We start from the raw sequence: 18,920 nt of genomic DNA on the forward strand, positions 1-18,920 counted from the left end.
TTTCTTATTTAGCACCGTGCTAAATGCTGTACTGATGCAGTTCTTCAAAGTAGGGCTCTGGGAGGAGCCATTCCTTCCATACTCACCTGGCTTGGTTTATACACACACTTCTTCAGCTTTTACTGGCTGTTACAGGAGTGCTGGAGTACTGTGTGTTTGACAGTAAATCCTAAATAATGATTCAGGTCAATGTCCCTACTTAAGGAACACCACCAGAAGTTATTCCATTTCTTGCCTGGCCAAAGGCCGGGAGCTTTAGCTGGGAGTTAGAAGGAGCAACTAATTGGATGCATTGCCACTACCCAATACCACACTGAAAATGAGGTTTGTTTTTAACCTGGCTGCCCTTCTGAAAAACAAATGAAATCTGTTCAGATGAACAAAACTCCATGCTGGTGTTTCTTCCAGCAATAACTTTAGCTATTTTAATTATAGCTAATCTTGCAAGCTCTTTTTTGATTCCAAGTTATCCAAGTTATCCAATTTATCCAAGTTATCTACAGTTAATAGTTTAGGACAAGGACAAATGCCGGCAGACTCTTACTGGGTTGATAAGAATTCAAAAACATCAGAAGAAAAACTTGTACAAACAATAAGGTAGAAGTCATATTTATTGATAAAAATTAATATATCTGCTATAAAATTTGTAACAGTAATGCAACTGAATATTTATTTTGATGCATAAACCTGAATGTTACATACCAAATACAATACAGTAACACTGGTTTCCTCCTTATTTACATGTTTATGAAAATTGATATGCAATCCATGTTAAAAGAACTTGTAATGGAGAATAGTTACATTAGAAAAATAATATTCTTGATAAAGCATTCTCGAGGACTCCAATCACATTTTCAGGCCTCTTTCAATAAGGCAAAAATCCCTGGTACAGCATATAACTTAATTTACAAAATACAATAACTTCAGACACATCTTCAAGTTTTCTTTTGGTATGCTTTCCCTCACTGTAAAATTACTCAGTTTTCTTACTAAACAGAAATAACTTTCAATAACAAAACTTAATGAGTTCTACTACATATTACATACAGACCGCTGCGGCTTAGTGACCACAACTGGGCAATCTTTCTGTTTAACTGTTTGCTCAATGAGCTTTTCTTAGATGTAGGACATGTAGTATTTTGAAATCATTATGACTGTGGTATCTTTCTTCAGTTTTCATAGGAAACAGATCTGTCACATTTTGAAAGTCTTTTTTTTTTGTTGTTTTTATTTTTTAATTTTATCTTAGGAACTGGTGCACAACTACAATTTCCACTCACAAGAGAACGTCACAAATGTAACTAAAATCAGGCTTGGATAACTTTGAAAACATACTACTATGTGCCAAAACCCAAATCTCTTACTTTAATACTTTATAACCCTGCCATGCTCTAGGAATTCTTCTTCTGCATAGCTTCATTACTAGTCACAGTCAGACAGTTTTAATTCCTTCAAAGGCACAAAACTTCCACCTCTTTTCCAGTGTTGCTCCTACACCAGTGAATTCTTGTTTAAACATGCGTGGCAGTCTCATTAAAAGCATTTCTATCTCATTTGCAGAGATCTGGGAAAGACAGAAAGGTAAAATTAAAGTGAGAAAACTGCCCTTTGGACTGGAAAGAGGAAATAAGCTAAAAAAAGTAAACATAAAAATCCAGGGCAGGTGAAAACACTTCCTTCTCCACTCAGCTCCATCAGTTTTCTCTTGGGAAAAAAAAAAAAAAAAGATAACTTTTTTTTTTTTTACTTAGAGTTTACCATCTCTGGAGCCATCCTCTCCCAGTCTGGCCCAGTTCAGCAGTCCCAGATAAATGGGTAGTGAAGTTCCTGACTCAGCATGGCTCAGGATATTTCTACGGTCTTGAAACCTTAATAACTGGTCACAATCCTAATGGAAAAATGTTCTCACTGCAGAAAACACTTCCACAAAGGCAACCTTTCTCATACATTCAGTAGAGAAGTCAAGAAATGAATGGCCATGGAAAATGAACCATTCTATTTTGTAGCTACTTTTTTTAAAGTGATGGTCATGCAAGGAAAAGTGAAGAAATGTATTGGTTCTGCCAGTTGTCTACAGCTATCTCCATGATTTAATAGACTTCTCTGGCAATTATGATATTTCTGCTTATTCACATTTGTAGGACACTCCCATGATGAAAAGTTTTATTTTCAAAGCAGTGTATAAACACAGAACACACTAATTACACCTTATTACACCCAAAGGAAGTGCGAAAATATCTATCACCTTTTATTTTTCCTGAAGAGCTTAGCGAGACAGAAAGATTAAATGATTTGTTAAGGTGGTGCTGAAAAATCTGTGTTGGAGGCAGTCTGTCTAGAGTCCCAAAGTAATCAGGTCCATCTTTTACGTACTCTCATGGCAGTAATGGATAGCTGGTTACCTTTGGGTAATGCATCTGAGCTCTATAGTGAGCCCTCAGCCCACATGGGTACGCTGACCTTATCATTCCTGTTCAGGTGAGGAATGACAGGCTAACCATGGAAAGTAATTGAAATTAATCTCTGAGATTACATCTCAGGATTGTGCTATTAAAAAGTAATTTGTTGCTACAAGCAGTTACTTCCAAAGTAAACCAGCGAGGTCAAATTCTGCAGCTCGTGTTTATTATGCAGCAGGTAGGTCGAGTGGTAGCTGCAGGGGCTGGTACTTCAGTGCCTTGGAGAGACCAAGACAATGCCTCATCCATTGCAAGTTAAAGGCTACCTGATCCTGGCAGCCTTGCAGAAGCCAACAGGCTACTCACATGACTAGAAATTCACAAAAAAAAAAAAAAAAAAGAGCCTACAAACAAACACAAGGAGGGGCTGCAGCAGCAAAGGGGGCAGCCTCTGAAGAGCTCAGCAGGCAGAAGCAATGAGCAGCAGTGCTGGAGTGCACGGAACTGGTGTTCCAGTTGGTTGTTGTTGTCAGTCAAGAGACAGATGGAGTGGTCAGCGAGGGGGAAAAGCTGGTGAAACTTAGCCAAATACAATGGGCTAAGGAGTGATTTGAATGACTGAAGAGATTGGGCAGACTGGGTGCTGCAACTGTGGCAGAAGGGGAAGGGCTGCAAATACGGCTGTGAAGCTGTGGTTATAACAGGGCTTGGTAAAATCAGATTTTTTAAAATATGAAGTGCAGTAATTCCTCACCTTTTACTACCATCCTCTTCCACTACTCCTTTGTTTTTATGGGTAACAATGGATTTCAAAGCACTACCAGATCTGAGCTGTCATGGCCTGAAGATAATGCCTACAAACTTCATCATCCTTCCTCACTTCTCGATGCAAACTCTCTTATTTCCAGTGGGCTTCTAGCTCAGAATCTCCTCTGCTTTAAGAGGATCTCCTCTGCTTCACAGAGACAGAAGAAGGATCCTCCAGAGGCACGAAGCAGCCCATCAGAGGAGTTGGAGGGTGATCTTGGTATTGCTGGAGGAAGTCTTCAGGAACAAAACATTACCAGGATCAATGGAGTCGTGTCTAACAAGCACCACACAAGGAGTGCTGCCCACATTCTGAGCCCAGGTGCACCTCATGGCTACATCCTGACTCCATGTCACAAGAAGGTCTGGGCAAGCACCATAATCCCCATGTTCAGAAGAGATACTGGCAGATGTGGGTGAGAGCTGCGGCTAATCCGAGGGTGACCCCTGCATCTATCAAGTATCTCATGCAGTCTAGTGTCTTGTGGAGCCCTTGTTTGGAACTGAGAGTAGCATTAACCTGATCAAAGCTGGCTATTTTACAGCTGAGCTTCTCACCCTTGACTTGCTTAACATTTGGCAGAAAGAAATAAGCACTTCCAAAGTTTGATTCCTCTCATCCTAGAGTAGATGCTTTAAAGTCAAAGTATCTTATTCTGTGGGTGTGTATTGGCTATGGACTGTAGAAACTGATGCGTTAAGAAACACTTTTTCATGCTATAGAGTGTTGGCATCACATTTGTGTTGGCCACAGCTCTCTGAATTTAACAATAGGGTCAGAAAATTCCTTTATGAGGCCCTTTTGCTTCTATGTTGAGTCAAAGGATATGTATGTTTCATGGTCCATTTATGTGTTCATAAAAGTTCATGTTCAATGTGACCTGAGACTAACAACTTTTAGAAGAATAGGGAATTATCTCCTAAAATTCTGTACAGTTTAATGGCCACAGCTAAATCTGCCTCTTGTTCTGTTTTCTTTCTCTTCAGCTGTATTTCATGATCAGTATCATGAAATCAGCTGCTAGTCTTTGCCATTTAAAGCTCTGCTCTTCTTTTCCACAAATAATAGCTAACCAGTGCAAGGCAAAGGACCTCAACAGAAGTAGGTGTATTGTAATTTGCAAATGAATAAAGACCGCAAACCCCCAAGCCCCATATCCCATTATCTTTCTAATGGAAATACACGAAGAGTTTAACCTGCAGTAAAGAATAATACAGTATTTCTGTAGAGAAAACAGATTTTGATTAAATTTTTTTACCCTAGAGTCCAACTGCTGCATATAAGACCAAAGATATTCTATATTGGCTCCAAAAGGGTGGACGTGAAGAAATGTGGATATGATACCTGTATTAAAAACAAACACACACAATATTGAAATTACTTCAGACAGTATATCATTAAAATAAGCAAAATAATTCTGAATAGTCTGTTCTTACAGGTTTTTCAGTATGAATTATGATTCCTATTTTTCTTGCACAACCTAATAAACATAAGAAAATGGCACATTTTTAATACAGTCATAATAACATGGTAAACACAATAGCTCATCTTCAGGAATGACAGCAGTTAGCAAGTAAGTGACCAAGATAATATACTGATGAATAAAGGAATTTCTAAACAAAGACTTGCTGGAAGCATTTCAACTACCAATTTTATGCTTGATTTACCAATATAAAATTGTGGATATTGTAGTGGTAAAATTATTGCTTTTTTCCCCTTCACTGGGTACTCTGTTGTGAAAACGTTTCATATAATTGTGTCACAAACCACACTCCCTCAAATTTTTTTCTAGTAATTACGCTGATGCTGGTTATGAAAAGTGTTTAATCCATATTACCCCTAACTGCTGCTGAAGAAAACACAAATCCTTTTTGACATATTTACTCATTTATTTTCTCTTAAAAGAAAGCCAGATCTGTCTGTCTTTATTGTTGTTTACAGGATCACTGTAAAAGGTATGGGAATAAAAGTGGTTTAGGAGGAGTCAGGATCTAAGTCTAGTGATTTTTTTCTGCAGTGGAAATCAAGTGACAGCATAATGATGACCGGAGAAAACAAGATTTGGGACATCAGAATTGCTATTAAAAGCACTATCCAATTTCTCCTCTTCTAAACAAACAGTGAAAATACAGAATGTCATGTATGTTACTGTTTGGGGAGAGTTGAACTGTAAGAATCAGAGCAAATATTTTCAGCTCTGTTTGGATGGGTTTCTTAACTGAACCACCCTAGGGGAAGTTCCTTATATTTAAAGCATAAACACCAGGATTAAAAATGCTTACAATTGACAAAAATGGGTCACTGTATCTTGTGTACTGCAGGCCATATTGCTTTCTTGATGCTGAATGAATTAGGATAATCTTGGATTTCAGTTTTCCCCAAATACTGGCCATGGTTGAAAATGATAAGTAAAATTTAACTCATTTTAGACTGGATTTGCAAAGAGCACCTTTTCCCCTCCCTCTTTTTTCCAATAGCATTTACAGAGTTCTGATCCTGCAAAAGGAAGGACATGTATTTAATTTGTATGCTATGGCATGTCCTCATAGCAGTTGTCTTCCTTGTGCTATGTGTGACCATAAGCATACACACAAGAGTTCTTGAAGCAAAAATCAAGACCCACACATTTGGGTGGGTTGGTTGGAAATTCAATTGTATTCAAACCATGTTTGACCAGTGATATTGCATTGGTATTGCATTGGTAAGATGTGTGTCCAAGACTTTATAGTTCAGGATGTTCCAAGCTAGCTCTTCCATGCAATGTAAAGAAAACATCACTTGAAAACCTTTTCTAGTTACTGAGTGGAGTTCCATCACAACTTTTTTTAGTAATTTTGTTTTTCTTTTATACTCTTTTCCTTCATATACTCTCCAAGGGCAGCACGGGCGCCAAAGTTTTTGTGTCCCTAAACGCTAGGTGCTAGTTACCTGGCCCACTGCCTCTGAGCTTTAGTTTTTAGGTATTCTTAAACAGTTTATTTCTATGATTTTATTCTAGGTGAAGGATACAACAGTCCTTGTGGTATTCTTTATAAATATTCATATGGCTAATTCCCTCACCTAATGTCAGAAGCATAAATCTGGCTTGCTTAATACATCCAGTACACATATTTTTGCTTGGTAGTTTGCTAATATTTTTTCCATCCCTTTCTCCTTCAGCATTTTGTCTAATAAACTGTTAACAAGTTATACAGTTCTAACCTGCTAAATTTAGATGTAAAGGAAATCTTCATACATACATGCTACAGTTCTAAATGCAGATCACTCTTTTATTAAACTCTGCAGATTTTTTCAGAAAGCAAAAGTTCACTTGTATTCTAGGATTTCTCTTACTAAATGCCAACCTGAATCCAGATGAAAGACAAGAATCTTTTTTTTTTTTTTGATTTATTAATGCAAAGGTGCATGTAAATGCACATGCAAACAAAAAACTTATTAAAAGGCAGTTTGTTCTCAAAAAACAAACAAACAAAAAAACTTATTTTTGGGTTATCTTACCTATTAATAGTGCCTCTTTCTCTGATTTTAGACCTGGACTTCGTTTCTCCGAATTTTTTTCTCTGTCTTGGTTGACCAGTGCTACTGTCAATACATTGATTTCCTATGAAGTTTAAAAAACAAAACAGGTAGTCATGTAGATTTCATTTACTTCGATTAAACCTGTCTGCTTTCTTTTCAACTCTATAAGAAAGATCGTTACTTTAATTCACATCTAAAGACAACACAATTATAAATAATTGATTTGTTTGCAGAATATTAAGACACTTTTTGAAGTACCTTTATGCCAAGAGCTGCCCAGAAGACAAATTTTGCTTATGGAGTAAGTAATAACTTTGTTGCTAGTGCTTCTTCATTAGAACAGCTTGAAAGATGTGCCATAAAACGTGGAGATGGTCAGAAAATTCACATTTTCTAGCTATTAAAGCTGTAAACAATGACCGCCTCTAGGGAACATGGCTGGAAACATTCAGCTATAGCTATAAGAGTAAATTCAGCAGTCACTAGCAATGTTTCTAGCTACTAGAGCACAAGCATCTACCCTGCTATACTCTCCAGCCAATGCCTGGCATGGTGTTGGCTGCTGTCCCAGACAATTCCCAGGCACATTTTGGGGGTCAGCACATTTCAGGAACCGTTCCTATGCAACCACCTTGTTTTGAGGACTGAAAGAGAGCCAGCCTTAAGGGCAAACTGGTTAAGGCTCCTGTTTTGAGCTCCATTTTCTGCAGTCAGGTGGCCTGAACTAGCCAAATCTCAGCCAAGCTATCACACGCGAGATGCTCCATCAGAAGTACACAGGCAGTTGTGTGACACAGATTGCTCTTCTCCTGGGCATATGTGAAGTAAACAAATTATCTCTACTTCAGAGGCATGTAAGTGGCCTCAAAGTGCATTGCACAGTATTCGAGCATATACATGGGCTGTTTCCATGGAGTGACTGGTATGCAGTAACTTGTTCCTTGGCGAGGCGGTGACTCACGCTCCTGCATCTGCTCTGCAAAATGCTTGGCAGTTCCTTGCAAAACCACAGAAGCAGCGAACTTGGGGCTGCAGATAGGGTGGTCTGAGGTGGGACTGTGCAGGAACAGTGCTCTTGTTCTGGTTGAGGGAGACAAGGGGTGCTGCTAGCAGCTGGAGGTGGCACAGGACTGGGCAGCCTTAAATGTAATCAAATTTCAGCTATTTGGTGTAGTGATGTGGCCCATCTAAAACAGGCGTTTTAGCGGTGCCTCGCTCCAAAATTATTGGATAGCATTTTTGGCAATAAAAGAGGGACACTGGGTTTGGGTGGCTCTAGGGCATTTCCAGAGGTGTGAATAATCCACAGTTAAAAAATAAATAACTAAATAAAATAAATAAATAAATATGGGTTCAAACGTTCCCCCAAGTTGTGAAGTGGAATATGCTGCCATGTGCCAGCTAAGGAACCGTATGAGCATCTCAGTGACTGAATGTGTATCCCTAGCCCCCAGTGACAAGGGACTCCGGTCCGCCTTAGCCCACAGTGACAGAGGTGTGAGATGCATTGAGGGACCTTTGGTTTGCTGCAGTTGTAGCAGCGAACTCAGGCATGTCTCCTGGCCAGATATCTATGTATAGTTGTGTATATATAAGGTAGTGCACTTGTGCTGCCATTCTAGTCAATAGAAATGAAACTCTTTAGTCATATATTTTGGTTATATACTTTATGTTGAGCTAAATTGTACCTTAGAGATGCCTATTTTATTTTCCTCATTGGCTGCAAAGGGAACCTTGTGGTACAGATTTAGACACCTACAGGTAGGAGAGTCAGCAGTTCAAGAGTGGCAGTGATACTTTCTTAAAATAATGGTGCGCCTGAGTGCTCTGAGAGCTACATCACCTTGACATCAATGCTCCTGTAGTGCTGCAATGCACAGGGCACATTATAGCGGCAGGAATATGCCCTAAGTTGTCCAGCACTGTTGATTCCCCTCCAGCCACAGGCAAAGGCTAATGCAAATACTCATCTGCTGCCAGCCACGACATCTGAGAACAGTGAAAGAAAACCCAGGCAGGAAGCAGAAATAAGGGAAGTGTTCATATGCATTTCTCCATGAGGGCAGCAATGACAAGGGGGTTACGGATCAGAAGAGCAGAGCTGGATGGCAGATTTCCTGATACTGCAGCAAAAGAGCAGAACAACATATGCCACCAGAGCTTGTATAGGTTAAGATGTAACTTTTGACTCCATCAGAGACAGAAAAGCAGTCTAAAAATAACAAATCCTGAGAGGGGAATGAGAGAGCAGAGAGATGTGTATTTGATACAACAGGCCCCAAACACAACACACTAGCAGTTTCAGATGGGATTAGAAGTTTTGTCAAGCAGCGAGGCAGAGAAAGAAACTATATTCCCATTGGGAGCAATGAACAGATGGATTCTCATTTAATCTCTAGATTTGAGCCTGTGCAGAACATTTTGTATGATTTATAGGACAGGGTAAATGGATGCAAAAGGAAGTCACATCAAGTCTTCCTTAACTGTATGTTGGTATGGAGGATAAAAGAGTAAAAAATTGGTTATGTGGGAGCCTGAGAAAACTGAGAATGGCAAAGATAGCTACTCAGCAAAAGACTGACATTAGAAAAAGGTTGCAGGTTCCTGAAGGTTTGGAAAGGGTAGGCTTCTACCATCCCAAACTGCCTGCCTCACAGAAATATGATAAATTAGACAACTCTGAGGTATCCAGCTGCCAAAATAAGCTTTCACAGGCCATGAGAAAATCCAGGGTGCGCATGGCCGGACAAAAGATGCAATAGCAATACTGCTAGGAATTAGTTGCAACTTAAGAGAAATCGGCATACTTGTGTCTAAAAAAATTAGTGTGTAGTTTACCCAGAAATGAGGCTAATTATAGTACAAATGAAAACCTTTAAGTATCAGACTACACACTGGAGGTACAAATCTGGTACCCAAGAAGCCTCTACAACTTGTCCTCACACAGTTAATTTGTATATTTTTAGAGGCTCTACTTATGCCAACACAAGAAACAGGAGTTTAAAGAGTACAAAGGTGAATGAGGCAATAACTAACTGGGAACAAACAGCTAGGTCACCTCTCTGACATGAGAAAAAGCTACTGATCAGCAGATGCCTGAGGAAAATTATTCAATATATACTACATTACAGTATTTCCTTTCTTTCCTGCAGACCATCCTTTATTTGGCAAATGATATTTTCTGAGGCCCTAAGCAGTCTCCTTCAGCAGGTTTCATTATAAAAGGAATATTTTGCTACCATCTGTCAGTTACTGCATTAAAGGAGAACACAGCTGAGCATGTGCAAAAACAATACTTATTAGAAACGAAATGACCTTGCAGGAACTAAATACAGCATGTGGAAGGCTTAATCCAGGTTAAATCACACCTGGAGACCATTAGAGACCTGGTCCTATTCATTATTCACAAATTATGTCAGGTATCGTAGAACATTGGAGGCCAGACTTGATGACAGCTCCGTAGCTGCTCAGCATGGATGCAATCATTCTATGTGAAGCTCTTGCTACTGCCAGCTCGGAGCTTTTCCCTACAAATGACACTTTCATCCTTCAGCAGATGATGAAAGGCCATGAATTCCCCTCAGGGGCCCAACAAACCCTTTGATCTTGCAGACACCCCTTGGGGTCAGCATTTTGATTCCGGGTTCCCTGCCTTTGAACCAGGGAGGGAAAGACAGAGAGTCTTCCTGGCAAACTTTCAGGAGAACATGCTGAGGATGGCATAATTATACTTTTCGCACATGGACTACTCATTTCCACGGGCAGACCTCTCGCACCACCACTGACACGGAGCTGATGGCTGCGTTTGCACTGTGGAGACTTGTGCGTGGCAGTTCTGGAACATGGATGTCTACCTTAGATGTGTCCTGGCCATAAGACGGGACAGATGTTGAGTTTGCATCATCCTCTCATGTACCCTGGCTTCTTTTGGAAGCAATTACAGAGGAATGACCAAGTGGAGTACTCCAAGAGGTGTCTGGCCTCACTGTCCACCATGGCCCATTACAGAGCTGCTGGGTCCCGTGCTGTTAATACAGCAAATGAGGGTGAGATTCCTGATAGAGCTGCATTGCCAGATGGAGACACAGAAGTCCTGAGGAATAGAAGAGATGAGTCTCTGCAGAGAATAGTGGCAGGTACTGTGAGAATGAAAGGCTAGCTCTGCAGTCCAGGGGACTAGCAGATTAAAAAGCCCTAGATATTTCATCTGGATGAAATAGGTCTTTCAGTCCTTCATCAGTTTCTTTTTCCCCACTGTGGGAAAGTGTGACATTACATGCAACATTCTCATGCCAGACTTCACACATCCTCTATAAGCCAGTCTTGCACAAGTGCAAAAAAGGCAAACAGAATACAGAATGTCCACTCTTGCCTAGGGTTTCTCTCTTTAGCAAAAATGGTTCTCTTTAGCTTATAGAAGTGTGATTCTGAAAACATCTGCCAGTAGGCATCCCTAAAAGTGGGGGGGAGTGGGGACTTGCCATTATGCATAAAAACCGACCAAGAGCTGAGCAGGGCTTGAATGGCAGCTATCCTACCTAAAAGCTACTTCTACTTCACCCTTTGTTGAGGACTCTGTGTGAAAGGCAGAATACGGAATTGAATGAATGTGACGTTGAAGACAACTGCCATGTGACCAGGATGCAAATGACAAATATCCAGAGATGTGAGATACTGCCTCAACTATCTGGGTAATCCAAATGTTTGATAATTACCGTTAAACCTAGGGGGAACGATGACTGAAGTTGTCTTCACAGACCTCGTTTCCTTTGCCGTGGTATGTGATATTTTGCAGAATTTTCTGGTGACAGGGTAAGAATAGCATTATGCCTTCTGAAGGACATGTTAAAAAAGTCTGGAAGAGTTTGCAGGTCATGTTGATGCTCATACAAATCAAATTGCATTTAGAACAGAGGCAGGAGAAGGAAATAATAGAAGTCGGACACAACAGGCTGAATATTGTCAACACACTGAATGTTGTCAGATGTATGGGATACACCATGCTTTCTTATCAGCCAGGGGATTTCTGAGAGAAAATGAGTAGGAGGAGAAAAAGCTATTTATCAGCTATATAAGCAAAAATCTTGCAGGCTATTAACAGCAGGCCAGAGAGATGTTGTAAACTTGAAAATGAAATGCAATTTTATGGGTTTTGATGGAAGAAAAACCCATACACACATGATACCAAATCTACAATCCTTAAGCTCTTGAAAGGTATATGTGTACTTGTTCTCAGTCCACAGAACTCAAGCTTAGATTTCAGAACTACTCGCCCAAATCCTGCTTATTGATGGACATGCAGGTTTCATGATCCCACTGCAAAGAGGAGTAGAAACTGGCTTATGACACAAAAAGCATGTGATTTTCATTTACTTTCATTTACCTGAGGATCTCTTAAAGGCTGGAATAGTTGTGATTGCTTTGCTGTTTCTTTTTTAAATTTTATTAAATGTATTTCAGACCCACATCTGAAAATTTTATCTTGCTGTTTTAACCTGAGTGGAGCCTAACTCGATTTCCAATCAAGCGAATGGAAGCTTTGCAGTAGTTTTAATGCACATCGAGCCATGCACCTTAAATTTATGGGCGACCACAAGGTTGAGGTACAGGACAACTTCTGACAGCTTAACATGCTTGTCAGTTGAGAATGGGCTACTGTGTTGTGGATGTTCTTATCCATGGTGAATACAAAATTATTCAGCTCACCTTGAGCTAAACCACACTGAAATAACTTCTTTAAATTTAGTTTTCTTGCAAATGCAGAAATGTAGGAGTACAATCACAGTCAGCAATCATAACTCAGATGATCACAGACACAAAATCACTCAGGTGACTTTGGCAGGTCTCTAGTCCAACCTGATGCTCAAGGCAAGGTCAGCTGTAGGCTCAGAGCATGTTGCTCAGGAATTTACCCATACTAGCCTTGAAAACCTCCAAAGATGGAGAGTGTATAACCTTTCTAGGCAGTCTGTTTCACTGCTGAACTGTCCTAGGTATGAAGGTTTCTCTGTATACCCAGTCTGAGCCTATCTTTTTTCAGTTTCTAAACTTTGAGCCTGATGATCCAGCCAGTTTTTCATTCATCTAGAAGTCCACCCAGACAGTGTGTAATATCCCATACTGGGTAGAAAGATGCTATTGGATACCTTGTCAAAACCCCTGCAAAAGTCAGGGTGGACTTCAATCCACTGCTTTCCCCTCAGGCAAGGAGTTAGTCATTTCATCAGAGGCAATCATGTTGGTCAAGCATGATTACTCTTGGTAAATCTGTATTGTCAACTCTTAATTACCTTCTCCCTCATTTGCCCAGAAAAAAAAAAAAAAAAAAAAAAAAAAGGCTCCCAAGATTTTTTGATCCACCCTTTTTCCAGGGAATGTGGTAATGGTAGCTTCCTCTGATCTGGACCTGCCAGCTTTCAGCCAGCCTGCTGCCTGTTCCACTGACGAGCTCCATGCATTCAAACTTCATGTAAGAAGCAGGTAAAAGCTTGCCTTATTTTCCCTCCCTAAAGAGCCTGTGCACCCACCCATCACTGAACCCCAGCTGTATTCACTGTCCCAAAGGGCTCAGTTGTCCCTGCGATGTCACAGCCCTATGCCAGCACACGCTGCTCCATCTCCTCCTGTTTGTTTCCCAGGTACATTTGTGTATGGGTACCTTAGATGGGTCTCCATCTCTTCTGCTTTATCCTTACCAAGGGCTATCTCTTGCTATCCTGATCCATTTTTCTCACCAGCCTGACCTCTGTTTCGTCACGAATCTGCAAGCTGTCTACACCCTCCCTAGTCATCTCCAGTTTACAGACCACCACCCCAAGCTGGCAAATTCTTGTTTTTCTTTTCATCTTTTGCCCCTCAGACTCTCAAAGGATCCTTATCCTACTACTATCTAACCAGTGATGCAGAAGTATGTATTTGCCATATGCTACACTGCTGGTGAATATTGTAACAGTTTATGCTTGTGACTGCTTTATCATTAGAAATTATAGAGACCAGATGTCACCTTTTCACTCAGATCAAGCCTCAACTTTATAACTTATCTTGTGCTATGCAGGAAACCAGTGCTGAGTTTGTCAGCCACAGCAAATTGTAATTACTGCTAAAGTGTGCTAATGTAGAAATGTACTTTTAAAGTACACTAATATAGAAAATCATACCATGACAGAACATTTAAGAGTATACCAGTAGTAGCAAATAAACCATTGACAACTGGTTTGAAAAATTATCTGGCATTAAAATTATAAAGAACAACAATGAAGAAAAATTAGAACAGCAAACATAAGGCCTTGCAAACGAAGCACTTCAGACACAGCCCTATGCATCTAAGATTAGTTTGTCTGATTTATCCTACATGATAGAAATGTTTTCAGGAGTGAAGATTAATTGTATTATGGTGCTCTTGACATCCTATTTTTCCGACCCATTTGCCAGAGAGATGCTTTTAACTTTTTCATTACAAAGCTTTTACTATTATAACTTTCACCTGCTGAGTTTAGGCAACTAGCGATAATGTGAAAATGCTTTTCTCACTGAAACTATCTCTTTATATTGTTCTTCTTGTATTTGAGCACATCTATTTTATGAGAATGTACATATGCAAAATACGGATGACTAATATGAAAGTTACTTCATGCTTATTTCTAAAAGTATGATCAGGTTGCTTCATTTTCTAAAGCTGGATTTATGTGTAGGTTCCTGATGACTTAACACAGATGTTTTATGTGATCTGAAGGTGGTTGTTTTGCAAAGGAAAGGTAATTGTCATTTTGCACATTTGATGATAGGGAATTGCAGCAGATCAATGGCTGGCTGAATGAAAGCACTGCCTACCCACCAGCACTGCTGAAATCATTGTAGGAGGGGATACTTCATGTTTACTTGAGACTGAGAACTTGTCAAAGCCCTTGCAAAAGTTCTTTAACATAAATATAATTCCAGGAATCACCTCGAGACTGATGCACTTCTTAAAATAAATAAATAAATAAATAAATCTAGAAAGGAAATTCACTTCCCTTCTTGGATACGTAGAATTGTTTTGAAAATGTCTTAGCTAAAATAAAAGGAATTAATTGGGAGAAAAACAATAAATAAATAAATAAATAAATGTTTGATGAGAACGAATGCATTTTCAGCAAGGGTCTGGATTTGAAAGACTTTAATCTTAGTTATCTGAAAACTCAGGCCAATCCCTATATTCACAGGAATCTCCATATGTAAATCTATGAGAAGTACTTGAAACAAACATTTTAGAGCTCTCATTCCCCTGGATTGACTCCCGATTGGGAAGATGAATTCTTCCAAGAAGAGTGTCTCCTGGGGATATTGAACTTCCTTTCTCAGCTCAGTCACTTTTTACTGTCCATTCTCTGAAGGACTTCAGCAGGTTGGAAGGAGTGTGAATGTGGTGTGCAACCTCAGGACTGCAGCAGGAGGCTTGTGGTTGAAGCAGAGGTGTCCCATTATCCTTATGGTGGCTCTGGGGGAGCCTGGGTGCTGTGCTAACAAGCCAACCTGCCTTGTGTGCAGTGTGGGTTAAGCATACAGCTGCATATGTATAAGGCTGAATGTTATTCCTCAGTAGAAACGATGGGGTGACTCCTGTATAAATACTTGGGGAAAATACTTTGGGATGAAAGGCTGTACTTAATGATCAGATATTATTAAAATGTCAGATGGCTCCAGGGATTGAAGAACTGTCTCCCTGTGGAGCTCATATGAAATATGAAGTCAAAAAACTTTTGTGGTTTGCTGAGTGGGTGGCCAAATGGTTTTTACCATTGTGTCTCTTTGACATTGTCTCATTGAGTCCTCTCTTCTCCTCCCTCTGATGATGGGTATTTACTCCAAAAAAAAAAGCCAAATTACGATGACACTCTGACACTTTCAATCAGGGACAAGGGAGTTGGTGTGATTTCTTTCTGCACATTAACAAAGGGGATATTTATGAAAACCCTTATCTGCTTCAGGTAGCCCAGTCTTTGTCAGAATACACTGGTCTGTTGTAGCAGTTTGCTCCCTATAGGGTTAGATCATGTCTGAAACTGTAGAGACTGTGATTCTGCCAGCAGAGAGATCACCACTGTGCTAATGAAACCGAAATGCCATCCTCTAACATATGAAATCAGGGCTGGGGTAGCGAAGGTGGACCTCAGGGGGCATTTATCTATCAGTATGTGAGAACTTCTGATGGCTGAGCAGGGTCTTGGGTAACATGGTCCTCACAGCCAGTTAAACTCCTGTTATTTTTCAGCCCTCATGGTATTAAATTCACAAGGTGATCATTCCTCATTCTTGCCATGGTAAGTAGGAAAGCTGCTGATCTGCAAATGGTCATAGCTGCTTGAATTTATCATACTCTACGTGCCTTAAATTGAAGGAAATGAGAGGAAATGAGTGATGGGAGGGCTACAAATAAGTGCCTGGAATGGAAAAAAATGAGCAGGGACAAGAGAGAGACATAGCCACTCCTCACCCCCTGGTCCTGGCCCCATCATGACAGAAGAACCTGCATACAGGGAGTAATTCGTGTCCCTAATGCCTGGGAATAGTTTACACCTCCTTTACACCTCCCTCCAGTCAGGATACCTGAGTCCTTGCACCATCCAACAACATAGCACACTCAAGATCAGAAACTAAATCTCCCTCCCCTCAGGGGGCTATCCTCATTCCTGTGCTGCAGTTATTCTCGGTTGCTCTCTTCAGACGATTAATTGCATTTGTTAAATGAATTAGTTGACTGAATGCAGTCTTGCGAAGGGGAGCAGTTGTGACAGTGTGGCTGGAGAGTACAGGTAGACCATTCTGTCTTAAGAAGAGGAAATGGAGCTTTTAACCTTCTTAGGTGGAGGACAGAAAAACAAAATACAACTTTTGGCATCCTCTGCAGGGAATGTAGCCTCCGTAGCATAGAAAGGTTGCTGACACCCTTCCTACCCTCCTCTAATTCACCCAGCTGTCATTGCTTCATATTCTGCAGCGCCCACGCATTCCCGTGTGCTCCAGAAATGCCTACTGCAAGGACAGAGGGTCCCAGCAGAGCTGAGGCAGCTACTTACTGACCCATCTCAGCTTGCTGAAGCTGAGGTCCACAGGATACAAACCCCAGGCATCTGGAAAGCTCAGATAGAAAACAAATGCACACAATTTCCTGTCATACGCAACCTCTTCACTAAGGTTTTTTGGCCTGTAACTGTAGGACCAGAGAGCTCTTAGCCATATAGAGTACATTTTTCATCTCAAGTCCATGCTGTATGAATAGCAAGCCTTTTGAAAAGTGGGTTAACTGGGAGACGATCATTGTACTCACAAAGAAGTGAAGCAAAAGCATCAGCAACCACTTTCTTGGGATCTTCATCAATAAAGGTGGCCAACTTTTGTCCCATAGTCCTGAATTGCTGAGACAATCCAAGCAGGCCTTGCTGTCTTCTAGCTCCCTCTCCTCCGCCTGTGTTCAAGGACCCTTTTCATCTCACCTGGCTCAATGTGAGGCAGTCACATAGGAGGTGCCCCATCCCATGGCCGATGTGTACTAACACATATATTGACATGGGACATTCACAGCAGGTGCCCTTGGGTGCCTACATTAAAACTCTGCACACTGAAGCACAAGGACTGAACTCTAATGAGTTTGGTGGAATTACAGACTTCTCCAAAAATTGAAGGGGGTTAGATTTCTAAATCCTTGCCCAGCTGATTGCAAATCTGAGCCTTAATTAAGAGCAGTCTTGTCTTGGAGAAAGATCATCAGTGATTAACCCATTATATGTGAAAAGAGAAGACTAGGGTGTACTTAGAAATAACATCACTTCCAGTGTAGCACAAAGTGAGCAATTTAGTAAAATGGTTGAAACGTTTCACCCTAGATATACTCCTCCTCAGAGTCAAGGATTGTCTGGTAATTGCTTGAAAAGCAGATACAGGGGGGGAAATTAAAGGAAGAGTCAACATCAAAAGTAAGATGCTTGGTTGAACTTGAGAAATGCTCTGATAATAGCTTCAAGCATTCAAATGGAAAAATGCATCCCTACTTAATATTATTGATTCGATGTCTGGAGACAAAACCACAGAATATTGTGTCCAAGTTGCTGGAGATGCTAACTGGAGGGAGGCAGATGAATGAGGTCAAAGTCATTACTTTGTTCAAGCAGTGAAACTCAAGCTGGAAAAAACGCTGTTAAAAAAAGCTTGTGGTGAAATCAGTTTTCCCCTCTGAAATATATCTATTGTGTTATGGCCTGGTGATAACAAGGTAACTCTGAAAACCTTTTGGTGAAATGCTGGCTTATTAAATCTGATGGGTATTTACGACTTCAACAGAATCAGGATTTTACCATGCAACTGCAGTTTGGACATTCAAAATGTCCGAAACAAGACCCATCTCTTGTTTTGGTCTGAAGCAAGAGGGCTGGTACTCTTGACTACCATTTTGTGGCACTTTTACAAAGGGTAGGAGTTATTAACAGGAGCTATTCTCCATCTAAGGAAGCCAGGTGGCTGTCAAGGGAGAAAGACAATTTCATGGAAAAATAATCATGGGGTTCTTCTAAAATTAGGATCATGTTCAAAAATCTCCCCTTCACCACTAAGAATAGAGGGATACCATGGAGGTTAATCTTCCCACCCCCCAAAATAAGGATATATTCACCAAAGCTATGCATTATGTATGCTGGACTCAGCAGTGAGCAAAGGAGGTCTTCAGTCAAAACACAGCACTACCATTTACAGAAGAGGCTCCGCGGAAAGCCAATGAACCCACAGAAAAAGTGGAGGAATAAATTATGTTTACAGAGTGAACCGCAAAACATGAGATTAGTATTTTGAATTTCCAAAATGTTCTCTACTTGAACACATCTCCAAAGCAAGATTTTTTATTTTTTTTTTCACACTGTGACTAATCAGGTCTCAGGAGTATGGGCACATCCTGGAAGAGGATTATATCTGAAATTGTAATTGTGCATTGGCCATTATTTTCTCTTCACTTAAGACAGATGCGTGAATTAAACAGAATTATATTCAGCAACAAAGAGAAAATTAAAGGGGGTAGAAATTAGAAGAAAGAAGCAATATTTTAGCAATCTTTTCCTAACTGCAAGGCTGAAGAGAATGAACGCTTGGTGACAACACCTCTGGCAGCGCTGGGTGCTGAAGTCTCTGTTAGCACTCGGGCTCCATGTACCACCCGAGCCTGGCATCTG

At 40.4% G+C, this 18,920-nt stretch overlaps 1 protein-coding gene across 11 annotated transcripts in view; it reads right to left on the bottom strand.

Annotated features, from left to right (window-relative positions):
* Positions 1–595: 595 nt before the first annotated feature.
* ENOX1 (ecto-NOX disulfide-thiol exchanger 1) overlaps positions 596–18,920 on the bottom strand; it is a 358,808-nt gene continuing 340,483 nt past the window's right edge. For all 11 annotated transcript variants that reach the window (XM_080592774.1, XM_080592773.1, XM_080592781.1 and 8 more), the window contains 3 exons: positions 6,706–6,808; positions 4,466–4,551; positions 596–1,564 (listed from right to left, as the gene is read on the bottom strand). In XM_080592774.1, the coding sequence (XP_080448900.1) occupies positions 1,433–1,564; positions 4,466–4,551; positions 6,706–6,808 (321 nt within the window). In that variant the 3' untranslated portion in view covers positions 596–1,432. The remainder of the gene's footprint in view (positions 1,565–4,465; positions 4,552–6,705; positions 6,809–18,920) is intronic.

The sequence above is a fragment of the Anser brachyrhynchus genome (genome assembly GCF_964034855.1).
Source record: "Anser brachyrhynchus genome assembly, chromosome: 1".
NCBI classification, from domain to species: Eukaryota; Metazoa; Chordata; class Aves; order Anseriformes; family Anatidae; genus Anser; species Anser brachyrhynchus.